The sequence below is a fragment of the Aspergillus clavatus genome, genomic scaffold (genome assembly GCF_000002715.2).
Source record: "Aspergillus clavatus NRRL 1 1099423829806 genomic scaffold, whole genome shotgun sequence".
In the NCBI taxonomy this organism is placed as follows: Eukaryota; Fungi; Ascomycota; class Eurotiomycetes; order Eurotiales; family Aspergillaceae; genus Aspergillus; species Aspergillus clavatus.
Window position 1 is genome coordinate 1924371 of NW_001517093.1, and position 26825 is coordinate 1951195.

At 51.3% G+C, this 26825-nt stretch overlaps 9 protein-coding genes across 9 annotated transcripts, besides 5 other annotated features; 4 read left to right on the plus strand and 5 right to left on the minus strand.

The window, feature by feature from the left end:
- Positions 1-725: 725 nt before the first annotated feature.
- On the plus strand, positions 726-3366 carry ACLA_085810 (putative AAA family ATPase; the record flags this gene model as incomplete). The annotated part of the gene is made up of 3 exons (XM_001268309.1): positions 726-815; positions 945-3051; positions 3146-3366. The coding sequence occupies 3 exons, from the start codon at positions 726-728 to the stop codon at positions 3364-3366; spliced, it is 2418 nt and encodes an 805-aa protein (XP_001268310.1).
- A 1281-nt stretch (positions 3367-4647) lies between these two features.
- On the minus strand, positions 4648-6613 carry ACLA_085820 (epsin; the record flags this gene model as incomplete). Its single annotated transcript, XM_001268310.1, has 4 exons — positions 4648-5966; positions 6053-6273; positions 6335-6404; positions 6541-6613. The coding sequence occupies 4 exons, from the start codon at positions 6611-6613 to the stop codon at positions 4648-4650; spliced, it is 1683 nt and encodes a 560-aa protein (XP_001268311.1).
- Positions 5237-5256: a microsatellite.
- An 807-nt stretch (positions 6614-7420) lies between the features above and the next one.
- Positions 7421-7444: a microsatellite.
- An 863-nt stretch (positions 7445-8307) lies between these two features.
- Positions 8308-8330: a microsatellite.
- A 30-nt stretch (positions 8331-8360) lies between these two features.
- Positions 8361-10083, minus strand: trpE (anthranilate synthase TRP2; the record flags this gene model as incomplete). The annotated part of the gene is made up of 3 exons (XM_001268311.1): positions 8361-9670; positions 9753-9826; positions 9926-10083. The coding sequence occupies 3 exons, from the start codon at positions 10081-10083 to the stop codon at positions 8361-8363; spliced, it is 1542 nt and encodes a 513-aa protein (XP_001268312.1).
- A 913-nt stretch (positions 10084-10996) lies between these two features.
- On the plus strand, positions 10997-11961 carry ACLA_085840 (uncharacterized protein; the record flags this gene model as incomplete). Its single annotated transcript, XM_001268312.1, has 2 exons — positions 10997-11562; positions 11628-11961. The coding sequence occupies 2 exons, from the start codon at positions 10997-10999 to the stop codon at positions 11959-11961; spliced, it is 900 nt and encodes a 299-aa protein (XP_001268313.1).
- A 548-nt stretch (positions 11962-12509) lies between these two features.
- Positions 12510-14521, minus strand: ACLA_085850 (WD40 repeat domain-containing protein; the record flags this gene model as incomplete). Its single annotated transcript, XM_001268313.1, has 4 exons — positions 12510-12536; positions 12597-14201; positions 14367-14467; positions 14515-14521. 4 exons carry the CDS (start codon positions 14519-14521, stop codon positions 12510-12512), a joined length of 1740 nt encoding a protein of 579 aa, XP_001268314.1.
- A 945-nt stretch (positions 14522-15466) lies between these two features.
- Positions 15467-15589: a microsatellite.
- Positions 15501-15560: a microsatellite.
- Positions 15590-17030: 1441 nt separating the features above from the next.
- ACLA_085860 (rhomboid family protein) lies at positions 17031-18215 on the plus strand (the record flags this gene model as incomplete). Its single annotated transcript, XM_001268314.1, has 2 exons — positions 17031-17422; positions 17492-18215. The coding sequence occupies 2 exons, from the start codon at positions 17031-17033 to the stop codon at positions 18213-18215; spliced, it is 1116 nt and encodes a 371-aa protein (XP_001268315.1).
- A 772-nt stretch (positions 18216-18987) lies between these two features.
- Positions 18988-19829, minus strand: ACLA_085870 (mitochondrial 54S ribosomal protein mL61; the record flags this gene model as incomplete). Its single annotated transcript, XM_001268315.1, has 2 exons — positions 18988-19563; positions 19791-19829. 2 exons carry the CDS (start codon positions 19827-19829, stop codon positions 18988-18990), a joined length of 615 nt encoding a protein of 204 aa, XP_001268316.1.
- Positions 19830-20619: 790 nt separating this feature from the next.
- ACLA_085880 (leucine--tRNA ligase CDC60) lies at positions 20620-24197 on the plus strand (the record flags this gene model as incomplete). Its single annotated transcript, XM_001268316.1, has 4 exons — positions 20620-20694; positions 20776-23276; positions 23336-23534; positions 23592-24197. The coding sequence occupies 4 exons, from the start codon at positions 20620-20622 to the stop codon at positions 24195-24197; spliced, it is 3381 nt and encodes a 1126-aa protein (XP_001268317.1).
- Positions 24198-24648: 451 nt separating this feature from the next.
- Positions 24649-26682, minus strand: ACLA_085890 (uncharacterized protein; the record flags this gene model as incomplete). Its single annotated transcript, XM_001268317.1, has 2 exons — positions 24649-26147; positions 26205-26682. 2 exons carry the CDS (start codon positions 26680-26682, stop codon positions 24649-24651), a joined length of 1977 nt encoding a protein of 658 aa, XP_001268318.1.
- Between the last annotated feature and the right edge of the window lie 143 nt (positions 26683-26825).

The window sequence follows — 26825 nt, forward strand, 5'->3', positions numbered from 1 at the left end:
TGTATCCTGTATTGTATCGGCGTTGGGCACGCAGGGCAGTTTTCGCCAGGGTTATGATTCTTGGATCTTATTCAGCTTTGGCCTTGATTTAGTATACATGTACTCATAGACGGGACGATCTGGTTGCAGTCTGGATTTGGATATGGAAGATATAAAGGGTTCAGTGATTGAGATACGATCCTCTTTTTACTTCATGTCTTCATCTCTATATACATACACGATCAATGAACCAATGAACCTAATCAATTCACGCTGCTTGGCACTATTCTGTCACTTCTGCTGGTCTATTAACATCCAATTTGTGCCGTTCATTGTCTTCTGGCCGTGGGGCAAAATGGCTCTCCTCGATCCGGAGTTGCTCCAAGAAAAATGGGCGGACCGACGACGTCACGCGAACTGCGTTCTGATGGAAACGAAGGGAACAAAAGAAAGAAAAAAAATCAAACCATCTCGTCCCCAACTTCCTCTTCTTCGTACTTCCATTCTCTGTCGGTTCATCGCTATCAATTCCCGTCTTCTTCTCGCCTATCCCGATTCCTCGCACCGCGACCACTCAATCCATCGCTCTACTGCGCCACCCGTACCATATTCCCTCCCTACGTCCCCGACATTGCCTCGTTTGGATCCGACCAAGACCAATCTTCTACCCTCTTCGCCTCCGCATCCAATTGTGGTCGATCGCATGGCTGGTGCGGGCGGGTCCTGCAATTCCGCTGGCGTGAATGATGCGCTCCAAGCCTGCTGCGTCTTCGCTGCAGAAGACGTACGATGAGTGCTACCTTTCGTGCTCCACTGCCGTCTACTTTGAGGGACAGGTTTGTCGCCCCCCCGCGACCCTCGTTCCTATCTGGAGATTATCTTTCCGTTTTGCCCCCCCCTCGGCTTACTCAATCTCGGTTCTTATTTCCACTTCCTTATAAGACTAACTGGCTCTGGGTCTGCAGAACAACGAGGATGAAGCATTGAGGGCATGGCGCTCCGCTCTTGATACCATCTCCTACCACAACGCTTACCGGCTCTCGTCGACCTATACCCCCAAGAACGAAACGGAGAAGGCGCTACAGGATTCAATCCGTCAGTTGGAACTCCAATGCCGAGAGCGAGTCGATCTCCTAGAGGCCCTACGTGAAAGCAGAAAGGAATCGCAGGAGAAGGAGAGTTCCACCATCAGCAGTGCAAGAGACAGGCTCTTTAAAGGGAAATCAGCGGCCAAGTCACCTACTTCGAATCCTCCTGGTTGGATCGGAGACGGAACAGTTCCCGCAGTCGGTTACACGGACTTATCACGACCGCCGCCTATTCCTAGACGACCAGGGCCAGTGACTCAGACCAGTTCGGAGTCCTTCGCCAACGACAATAGTGCCGCGTCTGCGACGAGTTCGCCGGCAATTCGCATTCAGTCGCATTCGTCCGGTAAATCCCCGTCTCGCAACTCGAGTCCCGAAAAACGCAAGATCATGCCTACCACGTTGCGAAAGTCCGATGGCCACCGGAAGTATACGAAAGCCAAGGATGCACTCCGGCGAAAGGAATTGCGGCCAGCTGCGTCGCAGGCTGCGGGGTTAGCCTGGGGAAGCGTCTATCGGTCGCCGTCGTCATCTGGCAATCTCGCGAGCGACGCTGCATTAACCTCCTCTCGGAACAGCCTCTCCAGTGACTCTGGTTTCCGCAGGGATCCTGGTCACTTCAGGTCGAGCTCTGGGGATGACCGCTCGCCGAGGAAGATTGCAAAGGAAGATCTTGATAGTCGAGAGTCCCCGGTGCGTCCCCGGGCTCCGCGGCGGACTACCAGCAGCACAATAGCAGCACAGACGTCTACATTGAACCGCCATTCTCCTGCCGGCGAGGCTCGGCAACAGTCAGGCAGTCGCGTTGCTGCCCCCACTCAGCCTGTATTGGACCCCTTTGACGCACGCCAGAGAAGTCCGACTCGACCCTCTGTGAAACCCAAACCCGTTGCACTCAGAGTTCCTGCACCATCACCGCCCACCCACAACATCAATGAATCGAGATCTCCGGCTCGGAAAGTAAGGTCGGAGGGTACGAAATATGCTTCCGAAAACCCGCAGAGCAAACCCACATCAAGGTCCCGCATTAATGCCTCCCCATCGGTGAGGCCCGGACCCCGAGCAACAGATGGGGACCTGAGTCCCGCCGTGAGTCGAATGGCTATATCTGACACCCCCCTTCGGCGTCAGCCGCAACCTGCGCATACGGTCACGCCACCATCGAGTGACCAGGAGTCGTCTGGACTAAAATCGATTGATGCAGACGAAGAGGAGGAAGATGAGGACGAGGATCGATCAATCTCGGATATCATGAAGAAACTGCCCAAGGGTATCGATGCAAATGCTGCGCGGCAGATCCTCAATGATATCGTCGTCCGCGGGGACGAAGTGCATTGGGATGATATTGCCGGGCTCGATCCTGCTAAAAAGGCACTCAAGGAAGCCGTCGTTTATCCGTTCCTTCGCCCGGATCTGTTCTCTGGGCTCCGCGAGCCCGCGCGAGGGATGCTTCTCTTCGGTCCTCCCGGTACCGGCAAGACGATGCTCGCCCGAGCGGTAGCCACAGAGTCCAAGTCGACCTTCTTCTCCGTCTCCGCCTCGACCCTGACGTCCAAATGGCACGGTGAAAGCGAGAAGCTCGTCAGGGCGCTGTTCGGGCTTGCCAAAGTGCTGGCCCCGTCCATCATCTTCGTCGATGAGATCGACTCGCTGCTCTCCGCTCGCTCCTCGGGGACCGAGCACGAAGCGTCGCGGCGATCCAAAACCGAGTTCCTCATCCAATGGTCGGACCTGCAACGCGCAGCAGCCGGACGGGAACCATCCACCAAGAAAACCGGTGGTGATGCCAGCCGCGTGCTCGTCCTCGCGGCCACCAACATGCCCTGGGACATCGATGAAGCCGCCCGCCGCCGCTTCGTCCGCAGACAATACATTCCTTTACCGGAACACCATGTCCGCGAACAACAGCTCCGCAAGCTCCTGAGCCATCAGAACCACGATCTCAACGATGAGGATATTGAAGTCCTCGTCCATGTCACAGAGGGTAAGTCTCTTCCCCTCCTATCCCCAGCAGACCCTAACCTCTTTTTTTTTACTCTCTTCCTCAATGCTCTCTAACAACCTCTCTCAAACAACAGGTTTCTCCGGCTCCGACATCACCGCCCTCGCCAAGGACGCCGCCATGGGCCCCCTCCGCAACCTTGGCGAAGCCCTCCTCCACACCCCCATGGACCAAATCCGGCCCATCCGCTTCCAGGACTTCGAGGCCAGTCTCAAATCCATCCGGCCCAGCGTCAGCCGCGACGGTCTCCAGCAGTACGAGGAGTGGGCGCAGAAGTTCGGCGAACGTGGCGGATAGACCTCTTCTCTCCTCAATCTTTTTTTTTTTTCTGTCTTTGCTTTTCTCGATCTCGTTTTCGTCGTCATCCCTGCTCACATCCGCATCACCTATCATCCCCTCCTCTACTCACGCTCTAATCAAATGGATGGGTCGCGTGATATCTGTTCGTTTTCGCCAGAGGCGGATCTCGCTCCTCGGTCGTTGGTTTTCTTTTCTTTTATTTGGTCCTTGTGCACAGGTTATGGGTTATGGTCTGGTATCGGTATGGACGGGGGGGTTTTTTTTTTCCATTTTGTTTCATGTCTTGGGTTGGTGCATACATATCTTCCCTGGCACTTTGAGTTTGGTGCAGAGGCTATGCTCGTATATTCATTCGTCTCTTGTCTCCTTGTGTCTCTTGTCTGTTGGTGTTTTTTTTTTTTTACGGGTCTTGTGTATCTTCCACGGTTATCATATCACGGAATTGGGGGGGGATGGGATGGGTATGTGGTTTTAGGTTTTTACTTTTTCGAATATAAATTCCTTTTGAATTCTTGATTAGGATTCCTCGGCTTGTTGTCGAACTGGATGAAATGGATGGATAGTTAGTTAACTTACACCGTAAAACATGGGGGGAGGGGGGTGGTGTCTTGTCTACTCAGTGTATGTATGTATACAAAGGCTTCTCTCGAATTACGTACTACACGATAGAATAGAACTTGGACTTGAGGCCAGATAGATGAGCGAGTTTTGTCACGAGGGCTATGTCTTCTTATTGAGATGTAAATGCTCGATACGGAGGGAGTAAGGAGTAAGAAGTAAGTAGGTAGGTAGGCACAGGTCTGACCCGAGACACGAGACAGGCCAAGGACATCACAAGAAGAGGAAGTGGTAGAGGATGACAATGCAGAGTTTAAGACCATGATGTGGTTGAGGAACTAGACACTAGGAAATTGAATAGTGATGGTTGGAAGGGTGGAGGGGAATAATGAGCATGATAAGTGGGTAATGGGAACTCCAGGATGTCCCTTGTTTATTCACAATGTGTCGAGAGGAGGAAGCGGTTCCGACAAACCCGACTGAAGAACTGAATGATAGAGCATAGAAAACAGAGAGCTGCAAAGCAAAGAAGAAAGAAAGAAAAAAGATGCATGATGATAGATTGATAAAAGGGGGGGAGGAAACATAACCTTGGTATCCCAATCAATGAACATTTGCTCACACCAAAGTCAACGAAGAAGTTTAGAGACAATTTCAAATGGATGGAAAGAAAAAAAAAAAGCATCAATTGATTTCCTGTCACGCGTCTCACGTCTCGCTTTACAAATCAATCAAGCTGCCACCGGCCTGATGCTGCTGTTGATATGACTGCTGGCCACCCCAGGGGTTGTTCGTCGACTGGGCGAAGCCTGTCGACTGAGGGACAAATTGCTGTTGGTTATAGAATGGGTTGTTGCCCGTGTGTGTGGCTCGCAGACGGTCCAAACCCTGACCGGCAGAGTTGACGAAGGTGCCTGGAGCAGTGTGTTGGGCCGGGATGCGCAGATCGCCCACGTTGCCGAACGTATCTTGTCCTTCGCCTGTAGAAAGGAGAGCATTGAGACGAGCGTGGTGGGGGTTGTTCATTTGTGGAGGTGTGCTCTTGGGTGGTGCCGGGGCTGCTGTGAAAGCAGGAGCTTGGAAATTGGTAATAGGGTTGGAGGATGTGAACTGATTCGTTGCCCTTTCTTCAGCAAGTGTGTTGAGCGACGGAGGTCCTGTCGACGTATGGGGTCGAGCCTGGAATTGAGTCCGGGCAGCAAACGGGTTGTTGGACCCGGTTGGCATGGGCTGTAGAGTGTTCGCTTGGGGTGCACCGTTATGAGCCCATGGGTTGTTGCTACCGGACGGGGAGAAGTTCTCTTGTCCTTGCTGCTGCTGCTGCTGCTGGGAAAACACGTCTGTTCCGTACGGATTATTTGGACTGAAGGCGGTCTGTTGGGGTTGCAGGGTGGCCTGGGGTTGTAAGAAGTTGTTCTGCAGCTGGCCGTATGGGTTGTGATCAAAGGCATTTGGCTGAGATTGGAAGCCATTGGCGTATCCGTTGGGCATCCCGGTGGGCTGATTCTGAAATCCAGTTGCTTGCGCATATTGGTTGTTCAAGTATCCAGTCGAGAGAGGTTGTTGAGGGTTGATCGGGTTGCCAAACCAGTCGACAGCGCCTTGTTGCTGGTATCCTTGGTTGTAACCGGTGGGCTGGGCCTGGGCAGTCGGCACGGGGGTGTCGTCAAAGAGTGATTGCGCATTGCTCTCTTCCAGCTCCCGCTTTCGCAATTCTTCCTCCTCCTTGCTCAGCTTGATCGCTTTGGCCAGATCCTCGTCATCTTCCGCCATCATGGTTTGTCTCTCCCTCCGTTTCCGTTCTTCTTCAGCTTCTGCCTTACTTGCCTCGATCGCCAGTCGATATTCAACGTCTTCGTCGTCCCCTGCTGGTCGGCGACGCTCTCGCCGGTCAGACCGACGGGATGGCTCCGCACCATGACTCTGATATTCATCCAATCCATTCACCCGAGATTTCCAGAGTTTGCGATCGGATCTTTCGCTGCGCAGTCGATCTTCATCGAGAATGAGTGTTGTAAGTTCCTTGGCTGCGACACGCACTGCAAAAAAGAGACACAAAAAACGAGATCGTTAGCTTATGCGACAAACCATCTCGCAGATGAGATCAAGTCTAGCGACCGCTTACCGTTCTGTCCAACATCTCGTCCATCCTCATCGACATACTGGAACTCGCGCAGGGTCTTGATGATGTATACATTCTTTCTTGCCCAGGTGACAACCAACTCCGATCCTTCGTGGAGACAGTAATCTAACACCTTCAATGACTTGAGCACGTGGCGCCAGTTCTTGCCCTTGTCGTTCAGCCGCTTGTCAAGCATGTCCATAATCTCGTAGAAATCCGTCGGACTGGTTGATACTAAGAGTCAGCGGGTGTGTCTTCTTCGGAAAGAAATGATAACGGATATACCTGCTGAAAGTCATACCAGCAATCTCCGCCATTTCAGTCCCCGTGGGACCCCAAGGGTCATTGCTTGTTGCTATTTTGTGAAGGGTCAGTCCAAGTGGTTCAAGCGGCAAGCAGAGTGGCAGTGGCAATCATTCGACCATCTTGCCAAACGAAAAGTGGGATAATAGAGAGGGGCAGCATCCAGAGGAGCAGAGTGTGAGACGTACCATTTCGGACCTTGACCTGTACTGAAGAGTAACCCTTGGTCACGTTCTTCACGCTGCGAACGACTTTCGACATGGTGGTGGTTGTGAGAGTATGAGTTGGAATGGGAAGACTAGATTAATCGACACAGGCGCAGTCTCGAGTCTTGCGGGGAAGCGAGGCGCAAGAATCGCAATTTCTTTCGCCCTGTCTGATATCGGGACGAGGATTAAGGATCAATTTGATAGTAATTTCAGGGGGGATAAAACGCTCGAGTCTCGCAATCGTATCGGAGAGAGTGCGATGCACAGTAGTGCTGGGGTGGTTGGCCTTATCGCACGACTTTAAGGCGGTGGTGGTGTATGTAAGCCGCGTTCGGGCAATCAATCGGATAGTCGGCGCTTTGAAGGAAGAGTAAATAGGGGTAATGGGTCAGGGCGTGATTGGGGAGAGAGGATATCTTCCAGAAGAGCCGACACGTCAACGTCTTGAGATTTAAGTATGATGAGGCAGGATAACGGATGATCGGATGATGGACCAGGTGGGAGGAGAGTGGAAGAAAGAGCACAGAGAGACGAAGAGAGAGAGAGAGAGAGGGAGAATGAAGAGAGGGGAGATGGTACCTAGACGGATGGCGGTGGTCAGTTTGGGTTTCGTTTTCTGGTTCTTCTTTTGGGTTGGTGCTCCGGCAGTATGACGAATTGGGCTGCGGCGGCGGTCTTAGCACTGCGACAGATGCGAGAGGCTTTAATCAAGGAAGAAGGAACAGATATCTGATTCTAGCAGACGGTTATTGAAGCTTTTCTCAAATGAGATTGGGGAGTCTTGGTGGATTACCTCGTGGAGCCTTGGGAGCTTCGAACCACAGTCTCGATCAATTTGACCAGCAGAGAGGTGGTCGGTATAGATAGATAGATAGATAGATAGTTTAGCAGCGCAGTCGTCAAGTAAAGAAAAAGAAGATCAGACAATGGACTCTCTAGATAAACGGAATATAGCAAGAGCAGTGAAAGACTAAGAGTAAGAGAAGAAGAGGAACAAAGATAGGGATCACCACAGATAATTCTTTATTACTGACAGTAGCAAGGCAGCAGCTCATCCAGTTCGCTACAACCCTACACAGTACACTACTAAGACTCCGTAGTCCTTTCACCTGAGTAAGTGACCGTCTCCCGATTCCTCCGTCTTACCCAATTCTCACCTAAGGTTGGGGATCCAGAGCTACCCGTTACACAACCGATCCCTTTCACCAGTCCATGAATCAATGCGTCCGTGGGTTTATCTACCCTGCATGACATTGAAAGCACCCTCCCCGTTGAACTCCAGCGCCTGTACCGAATTTCCGCCCATCTCATGGTTCTCGTGGCGAAGCGGCCGCGTACGACGTGGACTTGGCGCCTTCAGTCAATGGGTCAGAGTGGATAGGTTCTCTAGTAAGACAAGAGAGTCTGGATACTAGCTGATGAATCTGGAATACAGAGATTGACTCTATTGTTGGTTGAGGGAGTTCGATTCTGCATGCTTAAGAGTTGATACTTGTCTGGATTGTGGCGGTGCAGAGTTCGTTGTCTGAATGTTGAAGATGAGGAAAAAGAGGGTTCTCCAGCTACGTCATCGGTGAACCTTGGATGTTGCTCCGATTTGAATCGTGGAGATATCGACAATGTCAGAATTTCCAAAATCAGACACAAATATTCAATCGAAGAACCCTTCTATAATTTGGCTCAAATTGTTTTTATCATCATTTCCATCACTCGTCGCAATTTTGCATACACACTGAGAAGCGCGGGAAAAAAAAAAAAAAAAAAAAAAAGGTCAGAAACCGTAACAAGCTTAATTCTATCTATGCCTGCTCCATGCTCAGATATTTTTCCTCCGCGCCCTTGATGCACTGGATGTTGGCCCCCAGCTTGTTCAATGTCTCCACATACTCATCGTACGGATCCGAGTCGAACACAATGCCGCCGCCTGCCTGCAGATAGGCCACTCCATCCTTGACGAGCATCGTCCGGAGCGCAATGCACGTGTCCATCGCACCAGGCAGCTCTGCCGCTCCGTCCGCGCTCGAGATGTTGAAGCCAAAGTAACCGACCGCCCCCGCGTAGACTCCGCGCTTCTCGCCTTCCAGCTCCGCGATCAGCTGCATCGCCCGCACCTTGGGAGCGCCCGACACGGTGCCTGCAGGGAAGATGGACCGGAAGGCATCGAACCGCGTCTTGTCCGGGCGGAGAATGCCCGATACCTGCGACACCAGATGCTGGACGTGCGAGAACTTCTCCACCACCATCAACCGGTCCACCTGCGTCGTGGTGGGATCGCACACCCGGTTGACGTCGTTGCGCGCCAGATCAACCAGCATGACGTGCTCGGCGCGGTCTTTCAAGCTGCCGCGCAACTCATCGGCGAGGGCGTCGTCCTCCTCGGGGGTCTTGCCGCGTTTTACGGTGCCGGCGATAGGGTGAGTGATGATCCGGCCTTTCTCCTCCTTGGCGAGAAGCTCCGGACTGGCACCGACGAGCTGGAATTCTTCGCAGTCGATGTAGAAGAGGTAAGGGGAGGGGTTGACTGTGCGCAGATGACGGAAGAGGTTGAAGGGATGCAAGGAGGTAGGGCGGGACAGACGCTGCGACGGCACGGTCTGGAAGATGTCTCCCTTAGAGATGTGTTCCTTGAGTCTGGTCACATGGCGCTCGTACCCTTCCCGGCCGATATTGGATGTGTATTCCTGGTTGGGGATGATGGGATCCTGAGGGGGAAGCGGGCATTCCGGCCGTAACAGCGTGGCGATGGTCTGCTGAAGCACCTCCTGCCCTTTCCGGTACTCCGCCTCGAGCTCCGCATCGTCGCTCGGGATGGGAATGTATGTGACGACCTTGATGACCTGGAAGAAATGATCAAACGCAACGATGGTATTGAACATCATGAACAGCGACTCGGGGATCCCCAGCACGTCCTTGAGCGGCCGCGCCGTCTTGGGCTCGAAGTATCGAACACAGTCGTAGCCCACATAACCGATGGCGCCTCCAGTCAGCGGCGGTAAGGTCAACCCGGGCACTGTCGCAACACGGAACCGGGAGATCTCCCTCTCAAGAACGGGGAGAGGATCGCAGGCCGGACCATGGCCGGGCCCTGTCTTGAGAACTTTGTAGGGGTCTGCATCCCATCGCCTCCTCAGTCAGCGACATAGCTCACACCGACTCAACATACTCGACCCAAGTAAAAGAAACCCACATACCGGCACCAACAAAACTATACCTCCCAATCGTCTCCGTCGTAGCCGCACTCTCGTAGAGGAACGATAACTTCGACCTATCCAACGCCGGGTTGGTCAATTATTCAAACGCTTACCCGGCGCACCCAGAGCAACAACGCGCCTCTCACTCTCCCCTTCAGATGGCAAAAACTCACTTCTCAGCAATCTTCAAATACGCCAATGTCGGCGTCAACAGGTCCGCAGGTATGCTGGCCGTCAAGGGGAGCAGATTTGGGGGATATTGCGCGTTTCTGGAGTTGTTGATCACCTCCCTGGCCGTCTCCAGGGACGGCACAATGGTCGTCTGAGTCATAGAAGAGAAAAGGCAATTAGCATCGGGGGCTCCCGCAAGTGCCTTTCGCACATCAAATTCAAACGCCGGGGATACGAATGGATTTGCAATGCGTACTTACCGAGGGCGCCATTCTCTCAAAAAATGTGAGGTAGGAGGGGGAAAAAAAGAGTCTTTTGCGGGGAGATCTGGAAGGGTTGAGCGAGGGGGAGATGGTGGAATAATATGAAATGTTTAAATCGTTCGCGGAGAGCACGGAGTCGATATCCCCAGTTCCGCCGGTGGAAACAAACTTCCAAACAAAATAGTCCAATGACTATCTATGAGTCAGTGGTGAGCGGACTAGACTACCTATTCTGTTTCTGTCGCTACTTAAAATTCAGAATTGGAGGAACGAAAATCCTGGATAAATGTGCCAAAGACCTCAAAGATCAGTCTGTCAGGGAGTGACCCAGACAGGCCTAGCGTCCGAAGCACGCCCAGTAGAGCTCGTTGGATCTGACCCTTTTCTGTGTCTCCTCAAGGATCATTCTGGCCTAGGAATCCTGGGCTGTCAGTCTATTGATCTTATTTTTACTCCTGCTAGTTATGATTTTCTTCTTTTTCTCTCCTTTTGTCTAATAGTTGGAATCTTCCTGCAATTATCCTTGTTCTTCAGCTCTCGTTCTACTCTGTAGTAATACCACTACCTCCACACTGCGTGGTCAGCTAAAACCTCACAAGTTGCGTCTCCTGATCCACATCGGCGAAGTCCAACAAGTCAGCAACAGACAAATCTTCCTTTGGCTTCGTGGCCTTGCATTCCCCTTGCGTTATCTGGATAAAAAGATTGCGGCCCGTCTATTGGCTCTCTTGACAATTGCATCCTGCATTTCTTAAATCTACATGTCTAGTATCACAAAGTACATGCACATGGGTAACAAATCATAATGCCATGGAGGCCTCACATCCAAGTTACTCAGCTTGCCAGGTCCGGGATCCCGATGCAGATGCAATTGCAGATCACGATCACACTATAAGTGCCACGCCCGCGGGACAGGCTCCTGTCCAAATCGCAACAACCATCTCAATACCAGAACCACTATTATCAGACCGCCGGGCAAGGGTAACGCTTCGCGGTTCGGAAGATGTGCATTGGCCCGAAGAGGACTCCATCGCTCTCAGCCGCTGCATTGACACTATCGAATCCGCTCTCGACCCACGCCCAGACCTAACGCATGAAATTGCCAAATGTCGTCCAAAAAGTGTTCACGCCGAAAAAGCAAGAACTGCCACTGCCGATCTGCCTACCAATCCTCCAATCAATATCAACAGAGCCATGCCAGTCGGCAAGGAGGCTTCGCTGAAGAATCTGACGGCTGTCCTCCATGAAGTCTCCTCACTGCGAAATGAGTTCAATAGGCGCCGAGAGGAATCGCTCCAAATCCAGGACCTCCTAACTCAGGAAATCCAGCAGATGACGCGGAAAATATCTGACCTAGAACAACACGTGCACGAGTTGTAAGCAACCATTTCCTCGATAGCTTCACGGGAAGTCTAAACTGATATATTCAATCCCCTCGCAGACAGATGGATATTGAGGAAGAGAGGGCTGAGCGTGAAGGGCTCCAAGGCACGGTTCACGGCCTGATTAGTTGGGTTGAAGCGTGGCAGGAGCAGCGTGACCAGGCTTCGTACACAACCAGAACGCAAAAGAGTGGACTGAAGCGATGGTCAAAGCGCAAGGATAAAGAGAGCACCGAAAATGGAAGTGAGGCTCTTCTCGACGGCATAAGCGCGTGGTCGCGGGGGTGGAAAGATGCCGAAGAAGAATTTCGGATACGGGCAAGTGAACGCAAGTTTAGAAGGGATGGCAGACAGAGTTCGCATGTGAATATCGGCGAAAGTGCGGAATCTTGAAACAGAACCCATCACGACATGGCCGTCTCACTCGAGAGCACGGCGTCTGTGGAGGCGTTGGAAGTATTGGTTGCAGGGGTATGTTCAACCCGAGTTCGAGAACATGAAGACCGACCGAACTAAGCGCCGAACACCCCACCGGATATTCGCCATATGATCCGAAAGAAAGAAATCAAAAACACCGTAGTCACCATGCATAATGTAATTCGTACCGTCGAGGTAGAAGTGTTTAAAAGGGAAGCCGTCCACAAACGGGTTGTTGTCCTCCGTAGCCTTTGCTGGTCAGTCGGCTCGAAGTCTTGTAGCTGACCTTGGTGTAACGCTGATAGAGACGTAAGCGGCAGATTGTGGAAAGGGCGAAAGAAAAGCGGACGCGGCGGTGATGAAAAGGCCCTGCCAAAACGCCGATACTCAAATATGCAAAAACAGGCTCGTTGATCTAAGCTGTCTTCCGTGTAAATTGCCTTCGTGGCTATATTATCTCATCCTTAAAATTCCAAGCGTACGGAGCCACGAAGGTGCTCATATGCTGTGGTTGTACGAGCATCTCAACGTTGCAAATTTACAACAGCCAACTGAACAATCACTGTGAGTATAGAATTCGAAAAGCAAAGAGAAGGTAGAAGATGACATACCTGTTTTCCAAAGCCAAACGCAAGCTTCTTACCATCAGTATCCCAAGAAAGGGAACGGTCCGGCAGCGGTTCGATGGATCCATTGTGTCCGTTAACAGCGTGATCAGTCCCTTCTTCTTTCGTTGCCTCTGCAAGGGTCGGCATGGCCCATGTGGCCATGGGAGTGCCTCCCCTCTCCACGTTCCAGATGGACAACCGATCCCGACTGGCCGCAGCGATAGCATAGCCATCAGGTGAGAAACATGACGCAAGAGCCGGCATCGACGGCCCGAGATTCAGGCGGTGAATACAGGTGAATTGTTTCGAATCTAAGTCAATATGCCAGATCTTGACAGTATCATCAGTGGACGAAGAAGCAAGAACCACAGGGAGGGTTGGCTGTGTTTGTTCCAGATAAGGACGAAGCTCAATGGATGTGATATCACCTTGATGGGCATCATCAAGATGCATGTCATGCGTTGGTACCCATAGTGCAGCAGTGCCGGAAGACGCGGCCACAGCCACAGGTGAGGAGCCTGCATTGGCACAGCGAATAAATGTCCAGGTTTTGTCAGTGTCGCCGGATGAGAAGGTCTTGGCGATACGGATGCTGGAGTCCACGTCACATTGATAAACGACCCCATTACCACTGGCGAAGGCCTGTTTATGACCTAGCCAGCTGAGATCATAGACTGAGCCATCAACCACCTGAGGTGACGGAAACCCATCGGGTCGCAGTGAATCATCCCAGAGCGCCAGCTCCGAGACTTTGCTATCTGATGCCACCACAATCAAGTGAGAGCTATTGTCGGACCAGTGGAGGCCTGTAATCATACGCGGCACTTCTGGCAAGAGATCGACGGCATTTCCAGCCACATCGTACATGGTGATGGAGCCTCTCATGTCATTGTAGGTGGCCACAGCGAACTTCTGACCCTTAGGATGCCACGCCACCGCTGAGACGCAATTTCCATCTCCTTTGCTTTCGACCAACTTCTCTTCCACCGGACCAGGCGACGTAGACTGCAACTTCCACAAGCTGCAGAATGTGTCTCCGGCCGCAACGAGAGTGGTGGGATCGTGGGGGCGCCACAGCGTGCGAGTCACGTGGTCATCACCAGCCACATCCAAAATGGCGGTGTTGGGGCTGAGGTCAGCGGCCTTGGCGGGGCTAATCTGGACACCCACGCTGTGGCCAGTCGTCAGAGTGAAGGTTGGCGCCGCGGCTGCTTCCTGCTCTTGCTGCACGTCGGGTCGTACATCCATGCTCACATCGCCGTCTCCGTCCACCACCATCTCGGCCGGCGATGGTGACCCCGTAACAGGCAATTTCTTTTCGGTTATCGCGCCATCAGAATCGACCTCCATAGGAACTTCATCTCCATTGGTTTCTGCACGATCGCCCTTGCGGGCTTTCTTGACCGTGGTGGGTGGAGCACCAGCCTCGGCTATCAGGTGACCATTACTGACGCCGCCTTCTCGCGCGGCTTTACTAGTAGGCGAAACAGGCGCTTGATCAGTGGCAGCACCAGTCTCGGGAGCCACTGGACCTTTTGGCATTTCCAACTCCAACGGTACTGGACCAAAGAAATATTTTGATGGCGTAAATGGTGCTGGGTTCCCATCCTGTAGGCAGAATTAGAGATTGTCGACCTTCATTGCTAAGAGAGTCGAGAACGAGTTTTGATGCGCAAAGGAAAAGCGGAAGAAAAAAAAAAAAAGCGAGAGAGAATGTAGACTTACCATATCGATGGACTGCTCGAGTTCATGATACTGAAGTCCCTTCTGAACCAGAGAGACCAGTGCATGTGTTCGGATGTAGGGAGCGAACGGCAAGCTCTGCGGATCATGGTTCCATGCGCGCTGCAGCGTCACTGCAGCTTCACCATGACCTGGGGGGAACGGAGTCAGTTGATCATAACGCTCAATAGAGGTTTACCTTTCATAATAAAGGATCTACCTGTGAGATCGACGAAGAGAAATTCGAGTACCAACCTGATTCTTGAAGATACCTAAGACGTACGTTAGCGACCTTGTGCCGAGAAGATGGGACGGTATGGGTGCTGCAAAAGAAGATTTGCAGTCGGTAAAGGGTAGGTATTCAGTACGGACCTCCATATTAGGTAATTGACGTGATGTGATGTGAGGTCAGGATGTGCCATGATTATTATGACATGCAAAGCAACTAGTGCAGTGTAGAGATTGTTTGCATGCCAGGAAAATGCGAAAAGATCCAAGAATGAGGAAAGTTCTTAGCTGGAGTGGATGTGAAGAAGATCAAAAGAAGCTGCGGTAAATGTAATAATAATAATAATCTGGAAGAATGGGGCTCGAGAGATTCAAGATCCGAAGGATTGACTTGGGTGGGCCAGTAAAACACAAAGAAGGTTTGTTAGGTAACCTAGGTTAGGTTCGTCTTTCGCGGAATTTCCCACCCTGGCGAACCTTCGATGGGAGACGCGGAGTCTTTTTTTTTTTTTTAAGATGGGTTATTATTTTTTTTTTTTGGCTTGGGCGGGTTGAGTAAGTAGCGGCCAGTGGGTGACTGGCTGTAGTACTGTAGTCTGTAGTGAACTCTAAGAGGGGAGGGTCGACTGGGGAGAGACGCAGCCAAGACTGTGACAAGGGAGAGAGGACTCGAGGGAGAAGTGAAGCTGAGAAGAGGAAGAAAAAAGATGAGATTTAGAACCAATATTGAGGGAGGGAAGGGGCTGTCAGAAGAAGATGTAAGGGGCCAACAATAAGCATCAAATGTTGTGGTTTCTCGATTCTGACGATGAAGAGAAGAGAAGATGGAAAGCAGGTCGAATGATGTCCAACTTAGACTTGGAGAGGAGGAGAGAGAGATAGAGAAGGGGAAAGATACTCCGTATTTCTTGCAGAAGTCAGGGAATAATGATAATAGTACTAGTGATGATGATGATGATAATAATAATAATAATAATAATAATAATAATAATAATAATAATAATAATAATAATAATAACACTAATACTAAATTATGAGAGTCATAAGACAAGACACAATTGAGAACAACGTGTGGCTCAAGAATTGCAGACCCGCTAGTGAACTGTGCAGAGTTTGGAGCAGCAACGGCCGTTTTGGGGAAGAAAATAGAAGGGAAAGAGAGGAAACAGAAGGAATTGATAAGATCGTAGATTTGTAGACGCAACCTTCAAGAGGGAGATTGGGATTTGAGAGAGTTCTGACTTCTGAGGCTGTTTCAGACTGCTTGACTCACGTTATGTACAATTAGTCTAGCCAGTCGAATCCTCAAAGTCAAGAATCGCAAGTCATGGAGACATGTTGGGCTTGTCTCGTTGTGGCGTCTAGCCCACAATCCTTATCCACCATCCGACTGTCTAGCGCATAGCGTGTTAGCGTGCAGTCGGAAAGCCCACCAGTCCCTTGGGAACTTTGCGGTTCTGAGTTCTGACGGCCAAATGATCGTCTAGGGCGCTGGGCCATTTGGGTCTAGTCTACAAACTGTAAGTCTGTAAGACTTGAACAAGTCCTAGAAGAAATCACTAACATGATTCATCTAGTCGATACCATCCATGGATTCAGTCCTGAAGATATCTTTGCCTCTTCATGCTTGATGCTGTATGGAATACAATTTCTAGTATCCTGAACCGCTTTGATACAGAGTTAGGTCGGGTTGGCTTAGTCTGAGGGCATCAGAGCCCATCCGTTGATATGGAACACTGCCTACTTCCCTGCAGTCAATCCTCGATACTTGGCTTTCTAATATCCCGTATATTGCCCTGGACCCTGACCACTTGGTCTAAGGCAGACGTTCATGCTGGAGGTGAGGTGCTAAGCAAAAGAGCTAGATGTTGCAGTAGACTCCCTAGGAGCAACTCCTCCTGGCTCCGGCATGAGAAATAGCCAGTGACAGCAAAGTTATGAGTTTGACTGTTCAAGACATATCCTTTCAAGTCAATCACAGGGCTTCTACATACATGAGGTCCAATATATAAAGTTGAATGTCGGCCGAGGTAAGGACCGCTGATCAAATAACCTATTAGATAGTCACCAACACGACAAAAGGGTCCTTCTGCCCATATTGTCAAGAAATAATATATATTCTGGGGATAATTCTGATCACATAATACTATCAAATACCTCGGAGTCCTCAAGTAAATATCAAGCTAGCGACACTGTCAGGTTAGTCCTCAAAGGTCGAGACAGTTCAGTTTTCTGTCCAATCATTATTGAACGCGATCGACCAAGTGCGATCTTCCACTACTGGGCGCAGGCCACAACGCCTCAGGCTGCCTGAAGTGATTCCTGACCGATTGGATATTATTGGCACCCGCCATTTCTTCCTATCTTCATGAGACCGCCTTCTTCCTTCATAGTCCATATCTAACAGACCCTCAAGCACTTGGCCTCCCGTTATCAGCCTGCGGTCCCCGCTCTGAATGAGCAGCCGCGAGAGCTCTCGTCTTCACGATGGCGCTCCGAATTAACATTCCTCCCGCGACCCGTACTTGTCTCGTCAGCCTTATCACTCTCTCGTTGCTGTACAACATCGCGCGATGGCGACAAATTGACTCAACAGGGAAAACGCCTACCGTGACGCCCATCGTTCCCTACCTGACCCTCGTCCCGTCGAAATTCTTCTTCTACCCGTGGACCCTTCTTTCAGCAACGTTCGTCGAGCAAAACATCTTCACAGTCCTTCTGAATGCGGCCACTCTCTTCTATGGCGGAAAATATTTGGAACGCGCCTGGGGTTCCAGGGAGTTTGCGAAGTTCATCGTCGTCATCGCAGTCATTCCAAATGTGGTGGTGGTCTTCACATATCTTCTATGGTCTATCATCAGGGGCAGCACAGTGAGCGGGTACGAGATCTATTCCCAACACGAATGTACAACCTCTTGCGCGATGCCTGCTGACTTGCCGTCCTCAAGCCTTACCCAGATTTGCGGTGGCATATCGATTCAAGCATCCTTCCTCGTCGCGTTCAAGCAACTCGTTCCCGAACATACAGTTACAATCTTCAAGGGTCTCGTTAAGATGCGGGTGAAGCATTTCCCTGCACTGTTTCTGTTGCTGAATACGATCAGCGGCGTCGCTTTCGGCACACAGGTTGCCGCGCTCCTCGCGTGGCTGGGTCTACTAGCGAGCTGGTCCTATCTGCGGTTCTACAAGCGCCAGCCAGATCTCACGGGCACATCGACAGACGGTCAAGGTATCAAGGGTGATGCAAGCGAGACGTTCGCATTCGCATGTCTTTTCCCGGACGTCATTCAACCACCGATTGCATTCGTCGCCGACCAGATTTATTCCTTCCTGGTGGCTGTGAAGATATGTATACCTTTCTCGGAGGAAGATATCGCATCTGGAAACCAACAGGTCCTCGCAAGAGGCGAGGCCGGCCTCCCTAGCCTGCTCAACAGCCAAAGAGGTGGAGGGATGCGTGGCATGGGAAAACGCGAAGAGGCGGAACGAAGACGGGCGCTGGCTCTCAAAGCACTTGATCAGAGACTCCAAGCCGCTGCCGCGGGAAGAGCTCAATCCCAAGCATCCACGGTTGTTCAGCCTGGGCCTCCCCAAAGCCATGCTGCTGCACCGACTGTGTCAGCAGGCCAGAGCATGCTGGGAGAGACTAGCTACACGCCTGACCATGGGTGAATAATCCCTTTTACGTGCTGGGCGGTTTTGTGGGGCCTTCGGGGGATAAGGCAGGGTCAAGGATGGGAATCTGGATAATACAGACTAGCGATAACGAAAGCATGCTCGACTCTCGTCCCAAGACAAAAAAAAAGGAACCAAAAAAAAGGCTGATACGGAGCGATAAGGATAAGAATAGCGATGATGAGTTGATATTGGAGGGATTTCATTTGCTAGTGTCAGCAATGAATATGAGACTCATTTGCAATGCAACTGTGCGTCCTGAACAAGACAAAAGACCACATAACCCAACCTTTAGAGTTCAGTCTATGCTGTACTCGCGCCTCGGGAGTTGATGTGTCAATCAGTCTTGGTGTTTTGTTTACCTTCTGTTTCCATGAATTTCGACCATGACTAAGTTTTGGAGATGCGATGCGATGTATATGGCGTGGACGCACGCAGGCTGGGGAAGATGAAGGGGAAGCCAGCGTATCTGACTGTATGAGTCGCGGAGGGTTCTTTTCTTTTTTAATACCCAATTTATCATATCATAAGCCACGCGCATAAACTGCGACGTTTCTTGCTAGGTTCCAGGACAGAAAAATGCTTTCCCGATCTACACAATTGATAAACAGAAAAAGAGCTATGTTACATTTGGCTATGCCAATATCGGTTTCCCACAGTCAAATCCCATCTCAGAACATACAAAAAAGACAGAGCTATGTACCCAGAAGCCACAGAATGCGTTAAAAAAAGAATACAATATCAGAACACCCAACGAAACCATGCCGGATTATAGCTGCCGCAGTTTCTCGACCTCTCCTCTAGCCTCCTGCAGCATCCGCTCCTGGTCCTTCTTCGCCTGGCGGATACCACTCACCCGCGCGCGGTCCTTATCCGACTGCTGCCGCATCTGCTCTAACTTCTTCAGCTCGGCCTCCTCCTCCGGCGTCGCCGGTACCTCCTCCGCCCCCGTCATGATCTTCACCTTATTCCAGATCTCCTTGTAGTCGAGGTTCTTCAGGTCGACGACGGCCGTCTTCTCCGCCTCCGAAGGTGCCGGCGCATGCTTGTCCTGCACCTGCGAGGCGTTTAGCGCCGCGGCCTTGCTGGCCTGCTCGGCGAAGTATATCGTTAACGCGGCGGGGCCTTCTTGCTCGTCGGTCTGCTTGACCGTCATCCGGACACCGGGGTTGTGGTACTGTAGCCGCGGCAGGCAGTTGCGCCAGAAATGCCGCGCGCCTTGGTGTCCGCCGTAGATCTTGTGGGCGTATGTGAGGTGCAGGCGGGTGATGGCTGGGAAGTCTTTCGTTGCTGATGAGGCTGCGGGGAAGACTGCGGCGCCCGTTCCTACACGGACGTTGAGGAGCTGGAGAGTTTGAGAGTGGTTAGCGAATGGGTGTCCGATTAGATGGAGATGGGTATGTCCTATTGTGAAGGATGGTGCGAAGGTTTGAAGTGCACCCGGGCGAAGATCGAATGTTCAGACGAGGGGATGGGGAGGATGGGAGGGGTCATACTCTCTAGAAAGCCATCGTTTCAAGTCAGTGGGAGCGTTCAATTAGGGAATATCCGGAGAAGGGTTGGTCAACGTACAGTCTTCAACTTCCGCATCCGCTTAAATAGGTTCACCATTGTTGCAGTTTGAGCGCACAAGGATTTGACCTTGTGACAGCCGGGGATAGCTAAATGAGAACTCTCAAAAGGAACCAATCAATAGGTCAAAAAACACTGTCTGATTGATCCGTCCCGGCGAGACTGAAGGGAGGTTTGGCCCGGAGCTCAACCTTTGATTTCTGGAAAACACGGCGGAAAAGAAAACGCTCCGATATATAGTCACGTGACTTATATAGATGTAACCCGTCACAGGGAATTACTCACTTACTCGTGCAATGTTCAATTACTTCTCAAGAATTAAGCGTCAATCACCCGATAGAAGATGCTAAGTTCATAGATGTTCAATTGACTCATGTCTTTCTGTGGAATGTTGCTTACTTAGTCTCTACAAAGGCGCCCACTATCAATGGTCGTCAGTCTCGACGCACAACTGACTCAAAGGAGAACTCCCATCAGTGACTCATAAGGAATATCCCTTGCTACCTTGCTCGTACAGCAAGACCACAAATGCTATAAATGGGTCATCTTGAAGCTCTTCAAGGCAATGAATGCCTTGAGGTTCATCCAAGTATCTGATTCTGATTACCGTCGGCCTTCCGCCCAAAGCAGCCACTTGGCACGTGCATAATAAATTACCGCTAGTGTCACCGCCATTACCGCCGCCGTTTTGACTCACAAAAGAACTTCTTTCGATAGAGTCAAACCCCGCTGTTCGATCTAGAATAATAGTGGTTGACCTCCGCAACCGCACCCCAGTGCTCTCCCTTTCTTTCTGTTTGAAATAAAGCAGACTTCACTATCGAGAGCCATGGCAGCCGCTGCTGCATCTGCAGCCGCGCTCGATCCGGGCAACAGCACCAAGAACACTCTCAAACTCGAAAATGTTTCTGAATTCCCATTACCCCTCCCCCTCATCGAATCTTTTTGCAAGGCCATGTAGAGCTAACGGGTGCTTATGGTTTAGACCGAGAAAAGAGACGCCCTTATCGCCATCGAGAAGAAGTACCAGGCACAATGGAAGGAGAAGAAAGTGTTCGAGGTCGACGCCCCGACTTTTTCGGAGGTCCCGGTCGATGCCATGTCCCCCGCGGAACTACGTGAGAAATATCCCAAGTTCTTTGGAACCATGGCGTATCCCTATATGAACGGAACTCTTCACGCCGGCCACAGTTTCACCGCGAGTAAGGTCGAGTTCATGACCGGTGTTGCTCGCATGGAGGGCAAGAGGGCCCTGTTCCCTCTTGGCTTCCACTGCACCGGTATGCCTATCAAGGCTTGTGCGGACAAGCTCGCCGACGAAGTGAAGAAGTTCGGAAAGAACTTTGAAGGCTATAGTGAAGAGAGTGAGGAGGACCAGGCTGCTGTTGCCGCTCCTACACAGGAAGTCAAGGCCGAGCAAGAGAAGTTCTCCGGAAAGAAGAGCAAGGCCGCCGCCAAGACTGTCAAGATGAAGTACCAGTTCCAGATCATGCTGGCTATCGGTATTACTCTTGAGGAGATTCATAAGTTTGCTGATGCTGATCATTGGCTCCATCATTTTCCTCCCCTTGCAATCCGGGACCTTGACAGCATGGGTGCTAGAATCGATTGGCGCAGACAGTTCGTCACCACTGATGCCAACCCCTACTACGACGCCTTCGTGCGCTGGCAGATGAACCGCCTTCACGAGCTGGGCAAGATTATGTACGGTAGCCGTTACACCATCTACTCGCCTAAGGACGGACAGCCTTGTATGGACCATGACCGAACTGAGGGTGAGGGTGTCGGTCCTCAGGAATACACCGCCATGAAGCTGCAGGTGAAGGAATGGGCTCCCGAGATTGCCGAACTGGTTAAGGGAAAGATTGAGGATGATGCTAAGGTCTACTTCGTGCCTGCCACTCTGCGTCCAGAGACCATGTATGGCCAGAACTGTTGCTTCCTCGGCCCCAAGATCAACTACGGGATTTTCAGAGTGAAGGAGAAGGAATACTACGTTGCGACCAAGAGGGCTGCTTGGAACATGGCTTTCCAGGGAATTTTCTTTGACAGCGAGCACTTCCCCAAGTCTCAGGATCAGCTACCGCTCGTTGTTGAAGCTCCTGGTTCCGCTTTCGTCGGTACCCTCGTCAACGCCCCTCTGTCACTCCACAAGGAGGGTGTGCGTATCCTGCCCATGGAGGGTGTCTCCGCTACCAAGGGTACTGGTGTCGTTACTTCCGTCCCTTCGGACAGCCCTGACGACTATGCCACTTTGCTCGACCTCGCAAAGAAGGCCGATTACTACGGCATCAAGAAGGAGTGGGCCGAGCTGGAGATCTTCCCCCTCATCGATACCCCGACATATGGCAACCTCACGGCACCTGCCCTGGTTAAACAGCTCAAGATCAATTCTCCCAAGGATGTCAACCAGCTTGCCCAGGCCAAGGAGCTGGCGTACGGTGAAGCTTTCTACAAGGGCACCATGCTGGTTGGCGAATACAAGGGCGAACCAGTGAGCGCCGCCAAAGAAAAGATCCGCAAGGCTCTCTACGATAGCGGCGATGCTTTCCCCTTCGCTGACCCCATGGGTAAGGTTGTCAGCCGAAGTGGAGATGACTGCGTTGTTGCCTATCTTGGCCAGTGGTTCCTGAACTACGGAGAAAATGATCCGGAGTGGCAGCAGGATACGCTGAACTACGTTGCCAACGATCTCAACACTTATCTTCCTGAAACCAAGAACGGCTTCGAGAAGAACCTTGACTGGCTGAACCGATGGGCTTGTGCCAGAACTTATGGTCTTGGCTCGAAACTTCCATGGGATCCTCAGTTTCTTGTCGAGAGTTTGAGTGACAGTACCGTCTATCAAGCGTACTATACCATCGCTCACTTCCTGCACAGTGACCGTTATGGTGAGAAGCCTGGCCTCCTCAACCTCAAGCCGGAACAGATGACCGACGAGGTTTGGGATTATGTGTTCACACGGCGCGAGCTCGATGACGAGGTAATCTCTAAGAGTGGAATCAGCAAGGATGCCCTGCAGCAGATGCGCAGAGAGTTCGAGTACTGGTACCCTCTGGATGTCAGAGTCTCCGGCAAGGATCTCATCCAAAACCACTTGACCTTCTTCCTCTACATTCACATCGCGCTCTTCCCACGCGAGTACTGGCCCCGCAGTGTTCGCGCCAACGGACACTTGCTCCTGAACGGAGAAAAGATGAGTAAGAGCACCGGCAACTTCCTTACACTGAGGGATTCTATCGATAAGTTCGGTGCCGACGCTTCTCGTATCGCTTTTGCCGACGCTGGTGATGGTATTGAAGATGCCAACTTCGAGGAGGCTGTCGCGAACAGCAATATCCTGAGACTTTTCACTCTTAAGGAATGGATTGAGGAGACTCTCAAGGACGAGTCTCTGCGCGCTGGTCCCGCAGACTCTTTCTGGGACAAGCTGTTTGACAACGAGCTGAACAGTCTTGTTCGTGAGACCATCAAGCATTACCAAGAGTGAGTCACTGATAATATTTGCTTTTAAAATGCCTTTATAAATGCTAACCTGTCTTTAGTACCGACTTCAAGCTTGCTCTGAAATCTGGTCTCTACGATTTGACCAACGCCCGTGACGTCTACCGTGAGGCTGCAATTGCGGCTGGCGTGGGAATGCACCGTGACATGGTCTTGCGCTATGTTGAGCTGCAAGCTTTGATGATCGCTCCCATTGCTCCTCACTGGGCTGAATACATCTGGCTCGAGGTCCTGAAGAAGGTTTGAGGCTCTGACATTGATACTTTTAAATTGGATTTCTAACTCGCTTCTCTTTAGCCTGAGACGATTCATTATGCTCGCTTCCCTGAGGTGCCTGAGCCATCTCTTGAGCTCTCGTCTGCCTTGAACTACGTCCGCACCACCTCCTCCAACATCACATCCGCCGAGGCCGGGTTTGTCAAGAAGCTGTCCAAGGGCAAGAGCATGGCTTTCGATCCTCGTAAGCCCAAGAAGCTCACCATCTACGCCGCGAAGAAGTACCCTGCCTGGCAGGAGAAGTATATCGACCTTGTCCGTGACGCATTCGATGCTCTCAGCCTCTCCGTAAATGACAAGGAGCTGAACGCCAAGGTCGGTAAGCTCGGTGAGATGAAGAAGGCTATGCCTTTCGTCCAGACTCTCAAGAGACGCCTGGTCCAGAACAAGGAGGCCCCCGAGAACGTCTTCTCGCGGAAGCTTCCCTTTGATGAGTTTGCCACCCTTAGCGAGATGCTCGGCAACCTGAAGCGGACGACCGGTTGCAAGGAGATCGAGGTCATTGCTGTCGATGAAGGTGGCAAGACTGGTGAGGTGCTGGGTACTGGTGAGAAGAGAGAGAGTCTCTCCGCTGAGAATGCCGTACCCGGTCAACCCACCTTTGGCTTTGCCAACATCGCCGAGTAAATTTGGGCCAAGAGATTCCTTAGGCTTTATATTCGGTTCCTCAAAGGAAAAGGATCGGTTTTTATATGCAATATCTCATGATTAAAGAAAAAATGATTCGCCAACCTTGAGTTCTGATAGAAGGGCTACTAGCTGTATCTTCGTAGAGAAAGGGCTGTTTATGAAGAAATAGAAATGAGAGTGCAGATCCAATTTCGCTATATCGAGTTTCTTGAGTCACTCAGCATGACAGGTACCTGGAGGGCCCAGTCATCAACGCGTTGAAAGTACGGCACAGACTCAAATTCTTCTCTGATATACTCCGTATATATGTAAATATCTTACAACACACCTACTGTACAGAATGGAGATCGATATATCAAATGCCTGTACAAAAACACCAATCGCTATGCATGCAGTACCCATATTCACCAAACAGCTTTACCGATTTAGAGACATGCACCTCTTCTTCTCAAGTTGACCGCACCCGTCTCGCCAGACCGATGTTCTGTCGTCCACGAGAAGGATTCTTGCGCTTATCCGCAGCCTTCTTATCCGCAATGAAATTCCAACATTCAATCGGGGGCCGCGAGCTGACGTGCTGCCCGTTGGGGCTGAAGACCTCGACTCGGGGAAAGGACGTCGATGACTCAGATTCATCCGAGACAGAGCCGGATCGAACTTGCACGGTGAGTTCGACCCATCCGCATCCCTCGATAAGGATGTCTGTCGACATTACTTTGTATGGTAGCCGGGGAATCGGTTTGCCCAGATCCTCGACTGCTTTCGCGATGCTTATTGGGAGGTGCGAGCGGGTGACATCCCATTTTAGCTCGAAAGATCCAGCAGAAGATATCGTCGCAGCAGCGTCATCTTTCATGATCTTTTCGCCGGGGTAGGGGCGCTGGAGGGCTTGCATTTCAATAGCCTTTTCTGTGTTAGTGACGTGGGCTTCGATTGGGATAAAGCAAGCAGCCATGATCAGATGGTCTGGGTTCTCCGCAGTGATCCTGATGAGGCCGCCTCCGAGGAGCAAGGATTGTCCTGGCTTGATCGTGTAGCGTTCAGGCTTCTTCCGCTTGGTCATAGTCAAGTCCCGTTTGTGCTCGTCGCGAACGTAGTTCTCCAATTGGCCGCGGTCAAGGCCCGGCAAGTCAATCATCTCACCCTTGCCATGCCCGAAGGGAATACGGATGGGGGAGACAGTCGTGCCTGGTACTGAAGAGACAACGGGGAGGACGGGATATAAATCTTCCCGAGGAGCAGGTGGCAGGAGGCTATTAAAGCCCAAAGCAATATTCTTGAAGGTGGGGACATTCGACTCCTCCTTGCGCCGTTCGACCAATTCTGCAATCTTCTCAAGGTTCCTAGAATCTTTGGGAAAGCAGGCCTCGATAAAGCTGCTTTTTCCGACATTGGCCTTGCCGACTACCCATATGCCTCCTCCATGTTTTCTGATTTCTTCCTTCACCTGTTTGGTCCACCAGCCTCGATGAGCACTGATCATATGAACATTGCCCAAGCGGGCCTGCTCGGTCGACAAGTTCAGAGTATCTCGCAGAAGCGTACGGATGTATTCCATCCTCGAGTCGACCTGTTCCTTGGTAGCAGCTAGAAGATCGGAGCGCGTTATAATGAGCGAGATCGTTGGCAGTTTCTTGCCCCCTCGGTATTTCTCGATCGATGCCCTTCGATTCCGCGAGCGTGGCTCTTGAATCGAGAGAGCTTCGTAGATATTGTCAACTAAGGACATCGGGAAATCAGCTGCATCAACAACGTGGTAGATGCGATTATCTCTGTGCGGCGACTCTTTAAGGAGTTCGCCAATTGAGTAGATCGAAGGCGAGATAGCGGAGACAGCTTTATTATGGTGGACAAGATCATGACACCTGTCGCAAATCTGTACAGGCGCTTTCGATTTTTCGAGGTACTGACTGGCAGTCACCGCCGCATCTTCCAGCATCGCTCCATCTGTAAGAGGATAGAAAAGTTAGCACTCTTCCGACATGATATCAAACCCCAACATACGCTTCGCTTTAGGAATCGTCAGCTCGGAGTCGATGGCCAGCTTCTGTATCGTGCTCGCTGCTTTCTCCGCTTCGGATCTTAAATCAAGTCCTTCCTCCACATCCTTATGCTCTTCTTGAGGCGCTTGCTGGAGCTCAGATAGGAGCTTCCGAGTCTGTTTCCGTGACTTGCCATAATACCCCGGTTCGTTCGGCTCGACGGTCTGCGCATAGGCACCGCATCCCGGACAACAGACGGGCAAGATATTTTCAACCAGCTTAGCCGAGCCTGCACATGGTTGAGGCGTAGACGACGAATTGCGTATCTGGCTTTGGTTGATGAGGAGGCTTGGATTCCGGCTGTATGATATCACCGCGCGCGCGAATCGACTTCGTGCTGGTGCTCGTGGGACAAGACTTTGCGTATGAAGTGAGCGCCGTAAAGCAATGCGCTGGAACCCAAAAAGTCTGAAGTTTGTGCACTTCCAACAGTGCGACATCCTGTAAAGTTTTCTTTCCCGAGTGCTGGAAATCTACAAAGGAGTTTGATTAGAATAAAAAAGATATCTTATCTTAGACTCGCCGGTGGGCCGCCCCAACCTCCAAAAGATTTATTGTGGCGATTGACAACAGAGACAATTAA